The following is a 23,331-nucleotide window of genomic DNA, read 5'->3' on the forward strand; positions in this document are numbered from 1 at the left end:
TACAATGGAGCGGCAATGAGGTCCTACGGGTGGGCCCTAACCCAATATGGCTGGTGTCCTTATAGGGAGAGGAGAATGCCCCATGAAGACGCGGACACACAGGGAGAATGCCATGTGGGGTCAGCAGCTGGAATGATGTGGCCACAGGCTGAGGAAACCAAGGCTCGACAGTCACTGCCAGAACCAAGGAAGGCTTCTCCCCTACAAGTTCCAGTGGGAGCACGGCCCCGCCAGCACCTCAGCTTCAGGCTTCTAGCTGCAGAACTAGGAGGCAGTACCTTTCTGTTGAGTTAAGTCACCCAGTTTATGGTCTTTTGTGATGGCGGCCCTAGGAAGCTAATGCACCAGGTATAAGTTGAGGTGGGGACCGTGGGGGTCCTGCTGGAATAGAGGTGGGCAGGAGAAAAAGAGAGGGAGGAAGGCTGACTTGGGGGATCTGGCGTGAGGATGGAGTTGCTGTCATCTGATGGGGGAGGCACAGTGAGTTTGTGGGAGAAGATCGGGAGTTCTACTTGGGGCATTTGACAGTTATCAACATTCTCATCCTAACGTAATTGTAAATAGGAAGACAGATAAAATTTGGTGGAAAAAGTAGATCTCAAAATTGAATATTTACAGGGATTACACCCAGGTAAAATAGAGCTCCTAGGAATGCCTAAAGCCTGGAAATTAGAAATGAAAATTCTTGCAGTGTTAAGGTGGTAGAATTATGGATGATTTGTTTTTCCTTTTAAAAACATTTCCCTTGGGGCCTGGGTGGCTCAGTCAGGTAAGCGTCTGATTCTTGGTTTTGGCTCAGGTTGTGTTCTCAGGGTCGTGAGATCAAGCCCCACATCTAGCCACTCAGTGAAGAGTCTGCTTAAGTTTCTCTTTCTCTCTCCCTCTGCCCCTCCTCCCCTCTTTCCCAAATAAACAAATTAATTAATTTTAAGAAACCATTTCCCTCTGTAACATTTTAGGATACTCCAATATCAAAAGCTTGGAAATAATAAAAAGGAAATGGGATCCACAATTAATACACATGTGTGATTTGAAAACCAAAACCATGCACTGGTTTTGACATTATCACAATGAGTGGGCCGCTATCTATACCTGAAGTCAGAAACTCAGATTCTCCCTCTCTCTTGAAACTTCCTCTTACACAGCAACGAGCGTAATTTCTGAGTCCAGCCAGCTCTGTCCCTCAGAGAGACACCTGAGTATGCTGGCCCCTTATTAGAGTGCAGACTGGTTGCAAGTTTTGCTTAGGCCTAAAATCTAAGCCCTATACTCCAAACTTGCATTTTTCCATAATGCTCTAGAACACTCAGTGTTGGATCAGGCAGTTAATAGAGTTGTACAGAGGAAGCTCTTTTAACTGACCTCCACTTAACCAATGCCTGATCAGTAAATGCTTTTCATTCCCTCTGAAAATATGGGACCTGATGCCCAGAGCATACTAAATGCTCCAGACTTCTGGAACACCTGTTCTTCTGAACAGCTGTGGCTGGGTTGCATGCTTGTAAAGCAGCTGTGGTGGAACACCTGTGCCCCAGAACACCTGTGTACTTTCCCTATCGCCTGGCTGCATGCTTATAAAGCATTGGTTCTCAAAACGTGGTGGGGAACCAGCTGCAACAATCATCCCTTGAGAACGTGTTAGTCATGCAAATTCCCGGGCCCCACTATAGACTTAGTGAATCAGAAGCTGGGTGTAGGACCCAAGAATGTGTGTTTTAACAAGCCCTCCAGATGCTTCTGATGCATGTTAAAATTTGAGGACCACTGCCAAAAAGAGTCAAAATTGGTTTTGTTCCCAAAGCTATATATGCCATTTATGCATGTTATTGTACTTAATTATAAACACTAAGAAAACCAATTACATATAGGCATTAAAACAAATTGAGTTTTTTTTAAAAAAAAAACAAAACTAAATTGAAAGCTTTGGAAAGACCTAATTAAAGCAATTTGTTAACCAAAATTGCTGTGGAACCAGACATGGATAAAACATGTAAAAGAGTGGGGAAATTTTCATAAAAATTTACAAGGATTCTGCCCTTAGTCTGCTTTACAGAATTCTTCAAATTCTTGCTCCAATTTCAAGAAACCAAAATTGAAAATCATGGACAGTACATTATGGGTATGATTTATGCCAGAAAAAAAATTTTTAATCATAGATTTAAAAAATAAAATTAGTACTTTTCAAAAGTGTAATTAAAGGTAATTTTTATTAAAATACATTTAGGTGTTTTAAGGTTAAGATAGGTTTGGATATGTGGTTTTTTTATGATTCCACTCTCTCAAAGACACTTTCCATCAATCGGCCAACCATAGGCCCAAGCTCACGGGGTAAGAAGGTTTCTCCCGGACTTTGATTCTCTTGCTGGTTTTGTTTTTTGTGTGCTCAGCAATCTGGGGAAATGAAGGGGAGAGGAGGGGTTGGCAAGGTGGGATTCAAGCATTCCTGGGCCTCAAGACCCTGGCCTGTAAAACCCCAAGGTGTCCAATCTCCCCTTGACTTGAGGGCCACTCACTGGCTTGCTGTCAGGCTGCTGGGGACAGCAGAGGAGGCCAGGAGTATGACATTAGATGTGGAGGAGCCCACTTCAAGCCTGTGAACCTAAAAGATTTTTAAGACCAAGAGAATTCCAGTCCATTCAACTCTGACACCCTTTGCCACATGCTTTGGGTTCTTTGCATAACTTCCCTGGTTGCAAAACTGTACTTGTGAAAAGAGAGGCCAAGTTTAGGGAGCAGACGTATGGAGGTGCTCCATGTGTGTAACTCAGAGATGCTCCTGTTGTGTTCCAAGTCTTCATCTCCTTCAATAAAATCCTTTCTCAGTTGTTTTGCCTGACATATCTATATGCACTCCTTTACGAGCAGAAAGGGTAATTCCCTGGCTGTAGGAATTCGGCCCATCAGATCACAAAGTGTTAAAACCTCAGGGTTAGAAGCCGGTCTCGCTGCGTTCAGTCTCTGCCTAATAGGTGAAAAATCACCCAGCTGTGTCCAAGGATAAACGATACTTTGGTACAAGGTAATGAAGCTTAAGATCGATGGTCTCTGATTTACAACCTGGTCATAGTCCAAAGTTTCTCAGCCGGCATCAGTCTGCAAGGGGATGGCATCAGTAGAAATAGGATATTTCAAAGAGAAGCATTTGGATTTTAAAGTTTGCTAATGACAGAGTAAGAAAAACCAAATTCATCATGAGAGAAATGGTAGAAGCAGCTGACTTGCTGAGCATACAGAAGACACACAGGTAGAGTCAGAGTCAAAACCTCTGAGGGCACAGTTGGATTTCTACATGCAGGAGTTTGAAACTCAGAGAGTTTCTTATTGATTTTAATAACAATAGGAAGTGTTCTGGGCTGAATGGTCTTCCCCACCCTAAGTTCATATGTTTAAGTCCTAAACCCAGTCAGAATGTGACTGTGTTTGGAGATAGGACCTTTAAAGAAGTGATTTGATGAGGATGAGGCCATTGGGGTGGACCCAATCCAGTCTAACTGGAGTCCTTATAAGACGAGGAAATCTGGACACGCACAGAGGCACCAGGGATGTGTGTACGCAGAAGAAAGACCATACGCAGAGGCAGGCCTTCTGCAAGTCAAGGAGAGAAACCTCAGAAGAAACCAACCTGCTGACACCTTGACCTTGGAGTCCTGGCTTCCAGAACTGGGAGGAAATAAAGCTGTAATGTTAAAGCCACTCACTCTGTGGTTTTGCTATGGCCCTAGCAAACCAGTACAGGGAGAAATCTAATACTTAACATCTTTGAATTGGGGGAGGTCATGCTTCAAACATGGGTGGTTAGCTAATGAACTAAAAAGCTGACCTTTCAGTATAAAAATGTATCCTCCCATCCCTTTTCCCCAACTTAATTATCAACCATCCCCTCCTCACTGAAGGTCATTGATAGAGGAGAATCTAGGGGAAAAGCTCTGAAGGAAGCAGTAACGCCATGCTAAATCCCCATGCTATGTGCCGCCATCATTCTGACTATGGGCCTCAATATGATTTTGTAAATGTAGCATATATCTGACGTGCTATTAAATGCAAGCATTCGTAAGAAGGCAAAAATTCACAAAGGCTATAGAAATTCAGGGGTGCCTGGGTGGCTCAGTCGGTTAAGCATCTGACTCTCGGTTTCAGCTCAGATCATGATCTCAGGGTCATGAGATCAAGCCCCACAGTGGGCTCACGCTCAGCACGGAGTGTGCTTGAGATTCTCTCTCTCCCGGTCCCTCCCTCTCTGCACTTCCCCTCCCTCACACTCACTCTCCCTCCCTCTCACTCAAATAAATAAATTAATTATTTAAATAAAAAGGATATAGAAATTCAGATTCAGCTAATGTTTATCAGTTGCCCATGTATCAGACAATATGATAGTAATATTAGCAAATGCCCTACATATATCAACTCACTGAACCCTCACAACAATCCTTTGAGGTATGTATTATTGTTATCCTCAATTTACAGATAAATTCCTTGAAACAGAGAAAGATGAAGAGACTTATAAAACGTGATGACAATAGTATCTACCTCATAGGGTTGTTGCAATTATACATGAAGTATTTCAAACAGGCGTTAGGACTTAGTAATATTCAATAAATGTAGATTAAGTTTTTATCACCCTGCATCTTTATTCAGATAAAATTGAATTTGGGGGTTAAGAAATACCTTAATGCCATTCACCTGTTCCACAACCATTTATTGAGTAATTACTATACATCAGGCATTGTGTTAAACCCTGAATGGTAACGACAAGCAAATACTATACATAAGACTTCTTAGAAGAAAGGCAGAAAGGAGAAGCCAAGCTTTTAGCAGTGATTACTTCTAGGAAGTGAAACTGAAGAGGAATGGCTTTCAAGTTTTGACCTTATACACATCTATATTCTGACAATTTCTTTAATATGCAAAAATTGATTTTGTAATTTAAAAAGCAATCAAGGGAACAAGGTTTTTTTTTTAAATACATGACTGCTTGAGATTGTGATCAATTACTCAGCCTCAGTCAATGTATTGAAACATACTGCATGCAAGTCTGCTCTGTGAAAGATGAAAAGTACTACCATTGGCTTCTGTCCCCAAGGGTTTACAATATGCTTAGGCAGATAAGATGCAAACAGGACCAAAGTTACCCCAAAGACAGGGCAGTTGGTAAACACCAGATGAACAAGTACAGCAGAAAAGTGACCCTTAAAGATAGAGAAAAATAGTCTTTGAAAAATGCAGTGTTGGGTGGAAATTAACACAGCTTTAGAGGCAGCTGATGGATTACAAATAGAGGGAACTCAATTAAAGCAAAAGGAGGACCTAGGTTGGGAATCCACTCTCGATCACCTGAATGTGGAAATAAATTCAGTACTGTCCAGAGTGAAATGAGCAGTTAGGGAAATGGGACTCCAACACTAGAATTTAATGTTCCTCTAACTCAAAAATGGAAACGCTGTCTTGAAAAGTCCTGAGTCTGGCTAAGAATTGAATTTTCATGCAGGTCACAGTCATAATTCTGGGATGAGGCAAAGAGCTAGAACCACAGCTTTGAAGGTGCTGAAACCGAAAACCCACTGCATCCAATCCCCTGTAGCTGGATGTAATGAATTTCTACCACACATCTCTAAATGAATAATTTAGATTTGCTGTCCCCAATGTCTCACCACCTCTCCCTCTCCCTGAAATCTGCCCTCTGTTCCACCCCTCTTGATCATTATCCATGGGCTTCCGGTCATCTTTGTGTCCTTAATGGCCAGCAGAGTGCCTGGCAGAGAGTTTGGAAATATTTGCTGAGATGAATCAGTGACTCAACTCAATGGCTTTTTCTCTAAGTTCTGTTCCCTTTGGCCTCGCTGGAGCATGACATTAATATTGACCTGGGCTAGAAATTCTCTTTCCCATCATATTCCATGACTTCTGATTCTTTTGCCCACCTCCCCCCACCCCCGCCCCCACCTTAGGCTGTTCCTTCACAGATATTTTTCCCACCCCACTTGTCTCTCCTGCTCCCTACATGTGGCTCAGGCCAGCAAGGCTCAGGCCTTCACTCTCTCCTCACTCCATACTTCGGGATAGCCAGGATGATGATGATGATGATGATGATATACACTGTAATAATGGTAATAATGGCCTTGCATGTAACAGAAACTTGACTCGTTACCTTATTTAATCCTACAACACTTTATGACATAGGTATTATTACTCTACAATATGGATGAGAAAATGGAGGCTCAGAAATGAAATGACCCATGATCAGTGAGCAGCAGAACTGGGATTGGAGCCCAGGTCTTACTGTACTGAAGGTCAAAACAAACACACACACAAATACGCATTTAAAGTGAAAACTAAATGGAAATTAAAATTTAGAAAGGAACACGCTCTGCTGCTTCCCGGCTGCATTGTTGGTTCTAACCTCCCCTCATCGTGGGGTGCTCTTTTCTCCTCCCTCCTGACACGTCCTTGTCAGGGTCCCACCTCAACTTCAAACTCACCTTCTCTAAAACTACTCATGATCTGTCAGTGTCATGGAAGCTCCAACTCAGGAGCGACTTCTGACTTTTCCTCCTCCCCTTTATTTACAGCACCTCTTCATCCCTTACTCCTTCCCTCTCCATCTCTTCAGTTGTCACTCAAACTCTGGCTCTTGTCACCTCTCCTTGAGGACCACCAGAGTCTCCTAACTGGTCCTTCCATCCCTCACCATCTTCCTTCTAGAATCCATCCTGCAGTTCACCACGAGATTAAGTTTCCTAAAATGAGGCTTTGCATCTGTCACTCCCAATTAGAAACCCTGCAGTGTCTCTCTTCCAGACTCTTCAGCCTGATTTTCAAAGCCTTGAACACTAGGTTTCCAGCTGGTTTCTTCAATTTCATCTTCTACTTCACACCTTCAGGAACTCTCTACTTCAACAGAGTTGGTCTCTTCCACTGTTTAAGCCAGGCTGGCCCTAACTAGGGTGATCCTATAATTTATCAACCCAGAATAGAACACCTTTGAAAGTGAAAGGGAGGGCTGTTGAGAACTGAGCCAACAGGCATAAACTGGGATCATGCTGGATTAACTGGGATTTATGGTCCCATATTCTTTATGTTCCCATCTGTATACAGGCCATCCAGACCAGTTGCTGAAGGAATGCTTCCAGAGTCCCTAGCAGCCTTTGCTTCTCTAAATTTCCTGTTTAAGTCTGACAGCCGAAGTCTCCATCTTTGACAAGCCCCTTCAGACTGCTGTCTTCAGGTTAGATTGCCTGCTTAGCTTTCAGTCCAGCATCCTGTAATGGTTTCCCCCTCACCTACCCGCGCCCAACAGCAAGGCCTGCCTCTCCCAACACAGGCTTTGAACTTTGAGGACGCTGCCCCGTCCACACCATTACTGCCCTTCATGTCTCCCTTGCCTTGGACACTTGTCCAATGGCTACCCTTTCTTCCTTTCCCAGATTTTCCCCACCCTGGCCATCAGAATGACCCTCTTCTCTGACCTTCTGTAGCCTCTCTTACTTCCACCACTGGCTCTGCCCTCAGCATAGCCCCATCAAGCAGCACTTGACCTTCTGGAGATGTGCTCAATCTCCCTAACCAAGGCAACTGGCAACAAAGGTCCACCACGGCTTAATCATCTCACTCCTGGCCTCCAACAGGTCAGGTGCTTGGTTGAGGATGATGATGACAGGAACATGATGGATGAGGCCTGGGTCACACAGTCTCTCCCATTTTCCCATTCTTCTGCCTCGACAACCCCTCTGAGGAAAGGCAGACATTCTTGCATGCTGATAGGAGCAGCAAGAGAAATGCCCATCTTTTTTTTATTTTTTAAGGTTTTATTTTTTTATTCATGATAGACAGAGAGAGAGAGGCAGAGGCAGAGGGAGAAGCAGGCTCCTCAAGGAGCAGGGAGCCCGATGTGGGGCTCGATCCCAGGACCCTGGGATCATAACCTGAGCCGAAGGCAGACGCTTAACGACTGAGCCACCCAGGTGCCCCAAGAAAAGCCCATCTTTAGTGAACACAGCCCACAACAGCTCCCTGGCAAGCGTAGCTTCTATCCTCATGCTTGTTGCTCTTCAACAAATGTCAAACCCCAAAAGTTACAGCAAAACCCTTAGAGACACCAAGGTTCTCTACCACACAGGGATGATAAGGCAATTATTTGGCAACACTCAGAAAACTGGGTTCCTCACCACCCTCCAGTTTCCCAAGGCCCAGGGCAGGCCTCCTGCCCCAGCTCCAGCCCCTACTGCCCCTGCCCCATCTACTCCTTGTTGCCTACACAAGCTCTGGACCTTCCCTGCTCCTTCCCTCACCCAATTAACCAGACACCCTCACCCTTTTTCCTGAAGCTTATCCACTGGCCTTATTCCCAATGTCCCAATTTCCGTCTGACCCAACAGCACCCAAAGTTTATACCCATTGAACTACTGGTAAGGGAAAAAATATAGGTTAGACAAAATAAATAGTATGACCTCATTTTGTTCAACATTAACAAAATGTTTCGAGTTAGATATTTTTATAAGTTTTTAAAAAGATTTTATTTATTTATTTATTTATTTAGAGCAGGTGCATGAGTGGGAGGAGGGGCAGAGAGAGAGAGAGAGAGAATCTCAAGCAGACTCTGCACTGAGGGGCTCAATCTCACAACCCTGAGATCATGACTTGAGCCAAAATCAAGAGTCAGACGCTTAACCGACTGAGCTGCCCAGGAGCCCCTTGAATTAGATGTGTGTATGGGGAAAAGTCTGGCAGAAAATACAACAAACTATTAATAGTGATTTTTCTCATCTGCTTAATCCTTTTTTTTTCTTTTTTTTTAAAGAGTTAGGCATGTTTATTTATTTATTTATTTATTATTTTTTTAAGATTTATTTGAGAGAGAGAGAGCACATGAGAGGGGGGAGGGTCAGAGGGAGAAGCAGACTCCCCGCTGAGCAAGGAGCCTGATGCGGGACTCGATCCCGGGACTCCAGGACCATGACCTGAGCCGAAGGCAGTCGCTTAACCAACTGAGCCACCCAGGCGCCCAGCTTAATCCTTTTTTTAATTTAAATTCTATTAGTCAACACATACTGCATCATTAGTTTCAGACGTAGTGTTCAACAATTCATCAGTTGCATAAATCACCCAGTGCTCATTTGTTTAATCCTTATCCTCAATGAAAGGATATTACTTGTATAATAAAAATGAATGAAGCATGTTGGCTTTTTCTTGCCCGTGCTGGTGGATGTGGTAACTTGCTACCTATCACTGTCACCACCAGCAGATGAAGAAAAAAATAAATAAAACCTCTAAGGCTTAGAAGACCAATTCTACTTGTGGACATCTGATGAGGGCAGTTTTCATTCCATCATGTGTAGAAACAAGCAAACAAAGCCCCTTGATTCTCACCTGCGAAGAAGATGCTACCTATACTTTTGTTTTGTTGCTATTTCCTTCCACTTCCTTATCTAAGAATCAAAGCGTGCTGGAAAATGTAAGTTCTGTGTGCAATATAATAAGCATTCACTGTGGGAAGCAAAACAGAACAGGACATAACAATGTATCCCCCAGAAAACAATAGGATATGGGAGAGAAAATGCAGGATTTAGAATCAGTAGCTTCTGGCTCTGATGTCAGTTGAGTGCTTTCCCTTCCTTTGCCTCCAGATTTTTTTGCCTTAGAAGTACTGAGTTCAGTTAATCGAACACCTACTGCTTGCCAGGCACTGTTTGTTGGAGGAAGGATGAATAAGACCGTGTGAGTTTAAGGTGCTTTGCAGACACACAGGGAGGTGGCATGGGGGACCTGCTGGCATGCTCTCCAGGTGCTGGGGAGAACCATTATCCTTCACTGAAGAAATCAGATGCCACCCCCACCTCTCCTACCTCCCACCAGGTCACAGAAGGGGGAGTTGCCCAAGTGGGAAGCCACTCAACTGATTGCAAGTGGGTGCCTGAAATTCCAAGCACTGCCCTTACAACTTCTTCCCTGGGCTTGCATTTGAGGCAACTGTCCCTTTCCTCTGACAATGGTGTCTTCTTGCAGACAGCTGGGCTCTCATCCCCGGTGGTCACTCGGGGCCCATCGCTAGCAGATCCATACTTAGCAGGAAGGCTGCCTCCATCTTTGAGGTGCCACTCAGCAACCTCGCCCACCAGCAAGGGAATCTCAGGAAGGGCACATGAGCTATACCGCAGTCAGGCCATCCCAAACTGCCTCCGCATTTGACGAAAATCCGTCCAGTCCTTTTCAAGGGATGCAGTATATAAAGGGACAATCATATTTACATAGACGATCAGAAATCTGCCTTTTGCTGAGGACCTTGAATGAGAACACGCTAGCCTCAGCCATCAACGAAGTCTTCAGAGTTCAAATTCTGACCAACAACTAGACCAGGCAACGGAGCACTTTGTTGAAACTCAGAGGAGAGCAGCTGGATCCGTGGGAGGGCCCCCCCCCCAACACTCTGCTCAACTTGCCCTTCCCCATTAAACCAGGCAGGGGAGTACTCACCCACACATCTTTTCCCGTCCTCGGCCAGTGTGAAGTCGCTGTAGCACTGGCAGACAAAGGAGCCCAGAACATTCACACAGAGCTGCTCACAGCCATGGTCCTCCGCTGCACACAGATCCTGGACTGGGGCAGAGTTGTGCCATTAGAACCCAGCTCTGAGGGAGATGACCCTCAGCACACGGCCAGGCAACAAGCACTTGTTAAAATCCCTTTTAACATATTAAATAACTGTAATCCTACCATCCAGAGGCAACCACTGTTGACATTTTGATGCATTTCTTTGTATAAAGAAAAACATAGCTTTCGAAGTTGGAATTATTCACCTCTAGGAAATGCATTGACTAATCTCAAATTAACATCAGTTTTGTATTTTTCTCATGTTCGTGAAAGTGCTCTGAAACATTCTGATGGCTCCTGTATGTTATCACGAGCAAGCATTTGCACTTGTCTGCATCGAGTACCGTTCCTGTTCTTCAAGAATGAAAATGCTCTGTAATCCCAGTCTGGCACAGTCATGGACATTTTGCAGATGGGGAAGCTGAGAGAGAGCACCATGAAAAGACCTGCCACTCCACCCAAAACATGGCAGGTCCCAATTCTGCATCTGTCCCTTTGGAAAATATTTCTCCTCATTCCATTCTAAAGACCAGATCGGTCTTTAGAAATCCTCCTTAAGCTCTATTTCTTCATGCCAGTAACAAATGAGGAAAATGTGAAGCCAAAGGAGGTTAGGTAGAGGTAACAAAGATTACTAGGGAGAAATGGATATATGGTTCTTAGCGGGCCTCTTTGAGTCACGTATTTATTATACGCTGAGCCCTGGCTCTTCACGCAAATGCAATGTGAAAATGAACTCACAGAATACATTCACCGCAAGGGAACTAAAAATATATCAGAGGGTGAAAAGGTTAAAGGCATTTTCAATCCATCACTGACTCAGTCTCTCCTTTGCAAGAAACAGGCTGACGTGATGACATTATTTCTCAGCAAGGAAAATGGCTTGGTTTCATAACTAGTTCTTCCAGTGACTTTACCATTAAAGTTAGAGAAAACCAAAGAGCATTAAAGTGATCAAATATATTAAAAAGAGTTTCCACTGGTTAAAAGTTATCACTATGAAAGCTATGATAAAAACTCAATTAACTGGAAAGCTTGATTGATCCCTGAATCCAATGGCTACACTTTAATGTAATCTCCGGTGTCATTGAGTTTTATTGTTTATTATGCTTTTAGATAAATACAAAATATTAAATTGATGAAAAGATAAAAGCTGATTAATTCATCACCTCTATTAAATGCACTAAATAATTTTTAAAAATAAAATCTGCACCATTACATTAAAAAATGTTTATGTCTAAGATTGTACAAATAGGGACTCTGGCTTTCAAGTGCTAAAAGCTGTATTTTCACTCCCAAATCAATAAAGTAGATGAGGAAAATTATAGATGCAAATTCTTCTATCTCTTACCAGTATATTTATTATCTTAGATTTCCAAGTGGGAACTCCAACTGAGATTTCCAGTGGATTTAGATAGAAGAAAAACACCAATAACCAGAAAAAACTTCAGCTCATGTAAAAATCATAGTGAATAATTAGTGATAAAACCTACAGTTACAAGCCTGAGCCAGAGATCTAAGAAAAATCTGAATCATAGGATACTCTTCATTTATTTTTTGCCCCAGGTACTGGGGATACAGGGATGAACCAAAGAGACAAAAGGGTTCCTGCCATCACCCAGCTTGTATTCTAAGGGTTAGTAATGTGAAGCTCTAGGAAGAGCATTTCTGATTGAAATGCTTGGCTACCCATTAGAACCATCTGCGGACCTTTTGAACACCCTGATGCCCAGGGCACCCCCCTCCTTAAATCAAACAGGCTGGGGGTGGAATGCAGGCGGCAGTGTTTGTTAAAAGCTCCCCAGAGAACTGCAGTGTTGAGAGTCATTGAACCGGATAAAAAGCCCTTGCGATCATCCAAGGGGAAGGTGCCCAGGCCCAGGAGTCAGGCTCCCCCTTTATTAATGGAGACTGCTAGGCTCGGTTTCCTCTTTTAAACAAACCTCAGAATGACTGCTCTCCTCAATTCCCTCTCCAAGCGGCTGAGCGAATTGCAGACACTACGTGAGGGTGCAGAGCGTGGTAGGACCAGGAGGCTTATCACTCGCATTCCAGAAGGCCGGCCCCACAAACAGCAAGCGTGCCAGCTGGTGTCGTGTGTGTTGTAGTTTCATACTGTTTTTATAACGTCGGGGATTTATGGCCACTAGGATCTGTACTGTCCCAAGGGAAACCATGGAGGGATTGACTTAATTAAACAAAGACTAGGGAATAAATACAGACTAGGTCCTGACAAAACAATGTTGTTTTTCTGGCAGTGGTCACTTCCATTTGAAACAAATGCACATATTTTGGGATGATTCCTTATGCTTTTGAAAAACAGTGCTTCTTTTTCTCACAGCCCAGGAGGGTTTCACTGAAGGGTAATAAAACTATGGGGGATGGGAGAAGCACTGAATTCCGGGTTCCCATTATCCTTCCAAGCCTCCTCTACCTGGTGACCCCCACTCATAGCTCATGACTTCCGTCAAATGGCACCTCTTCCAGGAAGACCTCTCCAGGTTGGCTGGGCTCAGAGGCTCCTTCCTCTGAGCTCCACTCTAGCACTCACACATTTATCCGGTGGTACTGGAAAGACCTGATCATGTCTGTCTGCCCCCCTGGAATGTGGGCTGATCTTACTCAGTGATTTCCCAGAGCCTGGCACACTGTCCTCGTGCATGTAGTTGGTGCTTCATAAGTGTTCATCTGCTGAAAGTACAGTGACAAAGTCCCATCCTCCTTGTCTCCCAATAGGGATGTTCCTAGACTCCTAAAAATACTCTCCTCCAGCAGAAATGGGATCCTGGCAGGATGAGTGTGATGGGAACAAAATTCTTCCTGAGTCTCTGTACCTCTCCAGGAGTGTTCCCATACCAGCAGAGGGCTCAGAGTTCCGTGACGTCTGGGAGCCAGCCCCTAGCTGCAGACACTGGTATTGTCACGACAGCTAATGGGCTGGCTGTCTTGCTGTTTCTTCCACATCTGGTACCTAGCACAGTGCCTGGCACGTTGTAGGTGCTCAGTAAGGACTTAGCAATGAGAGAATGAACCCACGTCCATGCTGCACAAACATGGGGTTGTCAGGTAGTTCTCCCTCATCAATCTTATCTCGGTTGGGAACTCTGAGAGGGACAGTATCAGTCTTGGTGTTCCTCGGGATACCTGCACAATAGCATGCATCTCACACAGCAGGTGTGCAGTGGACATCTGCTGGTTGGACTTGACCGCCACCAGCCTGGAGTACTCAGCCGGCTCTTATTTGACTGCTCTCTGCGAGAGGCCGTGTTCCCCCTCACCGTCTGCCTTACCACAACCGTAACTGAACACTTCATTTACAACAATCACTGAGTGTCTATTTTCCCTCCCGTAGGAGGGCAGGGCTTGTTTTGCTCAGCACTCCAGCTCAAATATCCAGCACGATGTGGGGCATATGGTCAATTTTTAAAAATATATTTGAATGACCGAATTCATTCATTCATCCATTTGTCAAACAAAGTACTGGGAAAACAACAGTGAACAAAATAAAATTTTAAAAAATCTATCAATTGATGTCTGGCCCCATGGAGCTGATACTCAAGTGGAGAGCCAGAGGTGTGTGGGGACCAGCTCCCACTGACCCACATGACAGACTGTGCAATCTCTGCCCTAACCCGCATTCAGCAAGGCCAGGTGGGTGGCGTGAAATCGGCCATGCTGAAGTATTTATACCACAGGGATCCGCAAACCTTACAAGTCAGGGCTTTCCCCCCCTGGAGATCTGGTTGTTAAACATTTACCAGCACACCACTGACAGGGGCCAGACATAGGTTATGTTAGATGTTTTTGTTTTTTTTTTTAAGATTTTATTTATTTATTTGACATAGAGAGAGAGAGAGCACAAGTAGGGGGAGCAGCAGAGGGAGAGGGAGAAGCAGATTCCCCGCTGAGCAGAGAGCCCAATGTGGGACTCCATCGCAGGACCCTGAGATCATGACCCGAGCCGAAGGCAGACGCTTCACTGCCTGAGCCACCCAGGCGGTTAGATCTTATGAGTTAGATCTTATAAGTGCTGCAGAACAAAATTAGCAGGAAAAGGGAGTTGGGACTGTGGAAGGAAGGGAGCTTCTGTTTTATACACTATGGTCAGCAGGTGGTCTCGCTAAAAAGATTCTTTTATACCAAGACTTGAGGGAGGTAATGTGAAACAGTAAGGACCAAGGGAATAGAACCTTGGAGAAAGGAGATAAAGGGCAGTTATGTGTCTTTAGACAGATGGGAGTGAGACCATCAGAGTGAAAAGAAGATCGTCGTTGGAGCCAGACCTGGCTTCGGCTAGCTGACTTGCATGACCTCACATAAGTGATTTCTATGAGATCTGATTTTCCTAGAAGTTGAATATTTAAGTGGAGAAACCACTGCAGGGCTAATTGAGATAATGAGACGAGGAAAGCTCCTGAAAGACAGTAGGTACTCAGCAAATGCTAGCCTCCTTCTTCCTTAGACTGGGGTAAAGAAAGTTCTTGGAGGTATAGGCCCAGTTCAGCATGGAGGAGAGGTGGGCCCCAACCGAGTTGTGCCTACATCACAATTACAATATAGTGTCACTTTATGGATGCCTGTGAAAACTCCACACGCGGACATAGATTCAGATTTCTTTAAATAACGTCAACGTATCCTTGACTAAGTTTTGGTTTGTGAATTCTCTGCTGCATTGATCTGATACAGCAAAGTAGACAATTCTGAATCTTATAACAAAAGATCTCACCAAACTCAAGCAATGCCTTGCCAGAAGGCAATCATTAGCACAGAGCTGACGGCAGAATTTACTTGTTTTTCGTTTCTTGTGAATTACAGGGAGGGGTGTTAACTGCAGCTGCTCAGTTTGCCCAGGTGAGAGAAATCAGTGAGGATTTGCTAACTCAGAGCCCCAGAGTTGTGCTCAAATCCATCCCCAGTGTTTGCCCCGAAGCTCGCATGCATTCTAGATTTAAGTGCCTTCCTTCATTTATGATCTCCAAACCCTGACGCCGCGCCTCAGCCAGAGAACTTGGAAAAGCTCCATCTGGTTCCACTGGATGAGGAGCACGGCACAAAGCCTGGGGCTGCCCTTGCTGACGTCATGCCAGGCAAAATCAAAGGGTTTTTACTGGCTTTTCAGAGTTTTAGACAAGCCATACTGCCTGCTGTTCCCACCAAGGACAGTTTAATCCGTCCTTTGGAGTTAAAGCAAAATGAACACCTTTAAAGACATGCTCCACTTTTTGTAAACAGCTCCTGCTGTTATTTAGCCTGAGATGTAGAAATCAGAAATTATCCATCCCAGCAAGGGCGAAGAGAAATGTATTATTAGGGCTGTGATTTCACTCAAGTGGGGAACAATGGGGTTTCCGCCTGCACCAATGTGAAAGCCCTTGCAGAGTCAGGCCTCCACAAACCCAAGCCTGCGTTTTGGGGACCATCCCCCTTCCTTCATGGTGCCTGAAGGCACTAATCTTATTTTGGCAGCTGCAGTTTGGACTTAAGGACTCTTGACAGTAAATGTGAGTCATCAGCCTTGTGCTTCTAACGCTGGAAGAAACAAAACAAACCCAATGTCACCGAGAAAAACAAACCTGTCCTTTCGGGCAAAGCCCAGCTGTGCCTGGAATCCTTCTCTCCCCAACTGTTGAATTCATTTCCAATCAATTCTCCTAGTCACTCACAAGATTTTTGTTCTGAGAAGGGAAAAGAAAGGGGGAAGTCTCCCCCCGCCACCTCCCTGTAAATCCTTAAAACATAAGTAAATCTGACCAAATGAGGGTCATTGAAACAAGCACGCACAAATAATGCCCTATTCGTGCAGCACATTTTGCAATTTCCAAACAGCTGGCCCATCATCACGTTCTTTTTTTTTCTTTTTTTATTTTTTTTAAAGATTTTATTTATTTATTTGAGACAGAGAAAATGAGAGAGAGAGAGAGAGAGAGAGCACATGAGAGGGGGGAGTGGGAGAGGGAGAAGCAGACTCCCCGCCGAGCAGGGAGCCCGATGCGGGACTCGATCCCGGGACTCCAGAATCATGACCTGAGCCGAAGGCAGTCGCTTAACAACTGAGCCACCCAGGCGCCCCATCATCATGTTCTTAATATAAACTCCCTACTGAGGGGAGTCTCTCAAGGAGAGATCTAACTTAAAAGGCCTCGGTCAGTGGTTTTCAAGCTTGAGCTTACATCAGAAAACCCTGGAGGGCTTGTTAAAACATACATTCCTAGGTCACACCGCAGAGTTCCTGATTCGGGACCCCTAGGGTCCCACCTGGGAGTTTGCGTTTCCAACCAGCTCCCCTGCAAAGCTGAGGCTGCTTGTCTGGGTGCTTGTGAAACCAGGAACGCAGAGAAGAAGCTGCACGAGCCTCAAAATCACTTTCCCCACCGACAGGGCGACGGGTGGTGATTCTTTCACATCGCACTTCTCCACTCACACGCCAGCAGGTCCGTTCTCCCATGAGAACGCCATTCAGCCAGGATTCCTTTCTTTTCCTTTCTTCTTTTTTTTTTTAAAAAAAACAACAACCCTGTAGCCTGGCCGAACCAGAGGGTGAGCAGGCTGCACGTCACCATCTCCACATTCTGGGGCCCAGCAGCCGGGGTGGAGAGGAAGCTCCGTGACCACACTTACTCTGCTCAGCAGCCTCCACTTCTGCTCACAGCAGTCCTGGCGCACCTGGGGCCATGCTGTTGTTTGACCAGCTGCAGGCCTGGGGGTGCAGCCTGCTCGCCCTTCCACTCTTGCTCCTTGCTCTCATCGTGGGCAGCCCCAAAGCTCCGACCCTGACCTTCCCTTTCCACGCTCCCTCTCTTCCTCCAAGATTTTATCCATTTTTCAGGGTCAATTACCACCACCAAGCATATCCAGCCTGGGATTTTCCTTGAACTAATGCCTCATCTCCAGCTGCATCCAACCACTTGGGTGGGCTCCTTCTCACACTCATTAGTTTTGCCTCAAAACCGGGCTTCCTCTCTGAAGCTAGCTGTCATTTTAAATCCTGCTACCATCCCCCACCCCCATCTCCCAGCTTATTTCATAAACTCCTTACCGGCATGCAGTTTATTGCTGTGGTCTCCTAATTAATTTTGTAGGCATAAAAAAGCATGTACTGAACTGACTGAGCTGATCAGAATTGTAAACTGATTGCATCTTCCGGCTCCATAGGAGCAGAGCATAAGGGAAACCAAGATCTGAGTGTTTCTTGGGTCTCAAGCATATAAGAGAAACCCTCATTTTTCTCCTACCGCCCTGTAAGAGTGCCTAGAGAGAACCAGTAAGTGTTGGAAGAATGAGTGAATGGATGGATGCTACTTCTCCACCCATTGTCCACCAGTTTGAATCCCACGTATATATTACTGCTAAAGTCAATTTACTAAAATGTAGTTTTACTTTTGACACCCTGTGTCCAGCCGCCCCCCGCCCCGCCCACCAAAGATCCCTGCTGGGACTCAGCTTGAGAATCAAATAGCTCCATAATTTGTTCCAGCTTATATTCCTTCCCTCAGCCCCCACTAATGCCCCAAACAAACTGTTCCAGACAAGCAGTCTGGCCTAGTTAGCACCCTCAAAGACAAGCCCTGTGATTCTCTTCGACTTGTTAGAAAAACCCCCTCCTCCACAATGCCGTCCCTGATTGTTCCATGACTCTTTCTTCAATCTCTTATCTTGCAGCCTTTGTCTCAGTACTACTTACCTTCCAAAACCACCTTATTCTGACTTTCTCTCTCTCTATATATATATTAGCTTTATTGAGTTGCAAATGGCATACAATAAACTGCACATATTTAAAGAATGCAATTTGATAAATTTGACATGTCGACATACCACCCCCTATCATCACCAAACTCCCAAAGTTTCCTCACACCCCATGGTAATCCCTCTGCCTGCTTCCCTGCCACCGCCCTCCCCCCATCCCCAGACAACCATGAATCTGCTCTCTGTCACATAGATTAGTTGTCATTTTCTAAAATTTTCGATAAATGGAATCATACTCTATGTACTCTTGTTTGTTTTATTTCATCCAACATGGTTATTTTGAAATTCATCTAGCTTGCTGCTTGTGTCAATAGTTCAATCTCAAAAAAAAATTCATTCTTTTCATTGCCTCGTAGTATTACATTGTATGCATATATCACAATTTGTTATCCATTTACCTATTGATGGACACTTGGGTTGTTTCCAGTTTGGAACTCTTACAAGTAAAGCTGCAGTGAACATTTGTGTTCAAATCTTTCTTTGGACATAGGGGCGTGTAGGTGGTTCTGTCGGTTAAGCATCTGGTTTCGGCTCAGGTCATGATCTCAGGGTTGTGACATGGAGCCCCGCCTCGGGGCTCAGGACTCTGCCTGAGATTCTCTCTCCCTCTCTCTCTGCTCCTCCCCCTGCTCGCATGCTTCCTCTCTCTTTCAAATATGAAAATAAATTAAATCTTTAAAAAAAAATCTTTGGACATAAACTTTACTTTCTTTGGTGTAAATACCTAAATACATTGAATGGCTGGGTCATATGGTAGGTACATATTTAACTTTGTAGAAAACTGCTAATCTGTTTTCCAAAGGGGGTGAACCATTTTACATTCCTGCCAGGAACAATGATAGTACCTGTTGCCAACTTTGCCAACATGTATTATGGTCAATATTTTATCTAATCCAGTAGAGGTATGGTGGTATCTCATTGTGGTTTTAATTTGTATTTCTCTAGTGACTAATAATGTTGAACATCTCTTCACAGGCTCCTTTGCCATCCATATATCTTCTCTGGCTTAGTGTCTGTTCAAATTTTTTGCCCATTTTGCCTGGGTTGTTTATTTTCCTATTATTGAGTTCTAAGAATTCTTTATATATTCTAAGGTCCTTTGCTGGATATATGTTTTGCAAATATTTTATCCCAGGCTATGGCTCACCTTTTCATTTTGGTAGTAGTGTATTTTGAAGTGCAAATGTTTTGATTTTTTAAAAGATTTATTTATTTATTTTAGAGAGAGAAAACACGAGCACAGGGAGAGGCAAAAGGGGAGGAAGATGGACAAGCGGACTCCACACTGAGCACGCAGCCAATGTGGGGGGCTCGATTCCCCAACCTCCAAGATCAGGACCCGAACAGAAATCAAGATTCGGACACTCAGCCAATTGAGCCACCCAGGCGTCCCCAAATGTTCTAATTTTTATGAAGTTCAATTTATTGAGTGTTTTCTTTTGTGTTCTGTATCCTATTTTTAAAAAATTCTTGCCAAACCCAGGGTCATCAAAAAAATTTTCCTACATTTTCACATACACATTTAATTGTTTCCACTCTTACATTTAGATTTAAAATTAGTTTTGAATTCATTTTTGCATATGGTATGAAGTGAGGGTCAAGGTCCATTTTTTTGCACATGGCAACCCAGTTGTTGTAGCACCATTTATTGATGACATTATTCTTTCCTCATGAATTGCTTTGGCACTTTTCTAAAAAATCAGTTTACCATATGTGCATGGGTCTATTCCTAGACTATATTCTGGTCCATTGATGTCCACCAATACACACTGTTTTGATTGTTATTGCTTTATAATTAGTCTTGAAATCAGATAATCTAAACCCCCCAACTTTATTTTTTTTGGAGTTTTCATTAATCTCATTATTTGCAGATTCCATATTTGCACATTCACCTACTTTCTAAAATTTACTTGTAACCCAAATCAATATTTGCAGTATTTTCATGGCCATTTGTGGATGTGCACAGAATGGTGAAAATTTTGAGTTACCTCATGCACACATTCCCAGTTAAGGTAAAAAAAAAGGCAATGCTTTGCCTTCTTGTTTTAGCTCTCATACTACAAACAAGCATCCTTTTTGCATTCTATTTAGTGCCTTTTTTTTTTTTTTTTTGCTTTTTGTGCTTTTTGTTGGGTGATTTCACTGTTTAAAAGGACCCTCAAGAGTACTGTAAAATGCTGTCTAGTGTTCCTAAATGCGAGAAGGCTGTGATGTGCCTCATGAAGAATAGATGTATATTAGATGATCTTCATTCAGGCATGAGTAATAGTGCTGTTGGCTGTGAGTTCAATATTAACCAATCAACAATATTTACTCAATAATGTGTCTTTAAATAGGAACACACATAAAACAAGGCTATGTACTCATTGACGATGTGGCCAGAAGCTCACAAGAATCTAACCCTGTATTTCTTCTAGGAACAATGATCTAATAATTGCAGTTCAATGTTCACAGAGGCTTACAACCATCATGAATAATGAGAATCGACTGTATTTGACTATTGTAGTTTTTTTGCATTTTCATATATATATATTGGAATCAGATTGTCAGTTTCTACCTAAAAACATCTGCTAGGATTTTGATAAGGACTGCTTTGAATCTATAGATCAATTTGGAAAGAATTAACATCTTCGCCATATTAAGTCTTCCATTCCATGATATGGTATATCTCTCCATTTATTTAGGTCTTCTTTAACTTGTTGCAGAAATCTTTTGTACTTTTCAGTGTACAGATCATGCACACTTTTGTCAACTTTATCCCTAAATTACATATTTCCAATGCTATTATAAATGGTATTTCAATTTCTTTTTCTTCTCTTTTCTTTTTTTAAAGTAGCCTCTTCACCCAGTATGGAGCCTAATGCAGGGCTTTGACTCACAACCCTGAGATGAAGACCTGAGCTAAGATCAAGAGTCAGACGCTTAACCGAGCCACCCAGGCACCCCTGGTATTTCAATTTCTGATTTTTGTTGCCAGTATGTAAAAATACAATCAAATAATTTCATACATTGACTTTGTGTCTTACAAACTTGCTAAATTCACTTATCAATTTTTAGTAGCTTTTCAAAGATTCTCACCAGCTCTCTACAGAAGCAATCACATAGTCTGTGAATAAAGACAATTTCACTTCTTTCTTTCCAATCTGTATGACTTTCTAATTTCTTTTTATTTTATTATTTTATCAGTTAGAACCTCCAGTACAATGCTGAGAAGTGGTGAGAATGAACATACTGTCTCGTTCCTTCTCTTAGGAGGAAAGGATTTATCTTTCACTCTTGAGTATGATGTTAACCGTAGGTTTTTTCATAGATACCTTTAATCAGGTTGAGAAATTTCCCTTTTATTGCTAGTTTGCTGAGAGTTTTTATCATGAATGAATGTTCAATACCTTTTCTGCATCTATGAAATGATGATATAGTTTTTCATTTTTTAATCTGTTAATGTGGTGAATTATGTTAAAGCAAACTTGCATCCTTGGGATAAACCTCATTTGGTCTTGATTAGAGTATATAAATATGGATTCTATTTGGTAGGTTTTTAAGAATCGTTGCATCTAAATTCATCAGGAGGGATGTTGGTTATAATTTTCTTTTCTCTCTTTAACAATATGACCGTTTTTTCTGGATCATGCCCCTTGATTAAACTGTAAAATAAAAGCTACTAAATCATTTCTGTAGCTTGGAAAAAATAATGTCAGGAACATATCTGAAGAATGAAAGCAATAAAATGCATTTGGTATGGTTCTTGAGAAAGAGAAAAAATGAGAAAGCTGGATAAGAAAGTTTACAATTTTTTGCCAAGTGAAATTTTCTAAATGTTGTGCTTTCAATATTTTTTCCAGATAGATTAAATATTCAAGAAGGGAAGGAGAATTCCTTATTTAAAAATATAAATAAAGAAAAGGAAAGAAGATAAAGTTTGGGAAAGCAATTCAAAGGGAGTGGGATTGGTAGGGGAAAACATGAAGACAGGCATACTTTATGGAGGTTTTTCCCATTTTTTTTTAATGGGGTGAGGGAAGGACATAAACTTCTTTTTTTTAATTCTTTTAAAGATTTTATTTATTTGACAGAGAGAGAGAGAGAGCACAAGCAGGGGGAGCTTCAGAGGGAGAGGGAGAGGGAGAGCAGGCTCTCCACTAAGCTGGGAGCCCGATGCAGGACTCGATCCCAGGACCCTGAGATCATGACCTGAGCCGAAGGTAGAGGCTTAACTGACTGAGCCACCCAGGTGCCCCATGATACTCCCAAGGACATGAACTTTTATTGAGCCCTATGTGCTAGGTACTATGCTAACACTTTTGCATTTATTTCATATATTGGTATTGGGTGGGAAAGACTTTTTGGAGGACAGAAGAATCCACAATGTTGACTTCCAGTACATTCCAAATTGCTCATATGGGCAGAATTTTGAGGGTAATATTTATTTAATATGCTTGATCTAGTCTTTGAATGGAGGGGCACATTTTGAGACACTGACCAACTAGTGTCCAGAAGAGGATTATTTGGACAGTGAAGAGACCCCAAATCCATTTACTTAAAGATGTGTTTATGCTTCCCCTGAAAAGGAGAAAATTAATGAGGGATAGGGGGATAACACTCCTCAATAATCAAAGAGTTTTCTCTTTTTATTTGAAAAAGGAAATACACCCTCTGGTATATAGCTTTAGCTGACAGAAATAGTATCAAAGTTGGGAATTATAGAGAGTAGGATTTCAGCTTAGTCCACACTATCTGGAGGTGGGATGGAGGTGTGGGGCAAAAGCCTGGTGTCCCAGGTAGTGAACGGACATGCAATATCATTCATCTGGGACACTGGGAAGGAATAGAATTATTGGGTGATGTGGGGAAGAGAGCTAAAAGTCTGATAACTAAGGCCCATTTCCATTTGAAGAATCTCTGAATTGGCTGTGTCTGCCTCCTCCCTCCACACAGGCAAGTATGAATACAAAACGCTGGATATGGTGTGTGTATGGGTGTGTGCGCGCATGCGCAAGCTCATCT

The 23,331-nt window shown here is 43.1% G+C and overlaps 1 protein-coding gene across 5 annotated transcripts in view; it reads right to left on the bottom strand.

The window, feature by feature from the left end:
• MATN2 (matrilin 2) overlaps positions 1 to 23,331 on the bottom strand; it is a 127,216-nt gene that overhangs the window by 52,404 nt on the left and 51,481 nt on the right. For 4 of the 5 annotated variants that reach the window (XM_064588084.1, XM_045896183.3, XM_045896185.3 and 1 more), the window contains one exon: positions 10,468 to 10,590. The exons of the other annotated variant lie outside the window; for it this stretch is intronic. In XM_064588084.1, coding sequence (XP_064444154.1) covers positions 10,468 to 10,590 — 123 coding nt within the window. The remainder of the gene's footprint in view (positions 1 to 10,467; positions 10,591 to 23,331) is intronic. 5 annotated transcript variants of the gene reach the window in all.

The sequence above is a fragment of the Mirounga angustirostris genome, unplaced genomic scaffold, assembly GCF_029215605.1.
Source record: "Mirounga angustirostris isolate CCGP_5_RB_7025 unplaced genomic scaffold, mMirAng1.0.hap1 SCAF_4, whole genome shotgun sequence".
NCBI classification, from domain to species: domain Eukaryota; kingdom Metazoa; phylum Chordata; class Mammalia; order Carnivora; family Phocidae; genus Mirounga; species Mirounga angustirostris.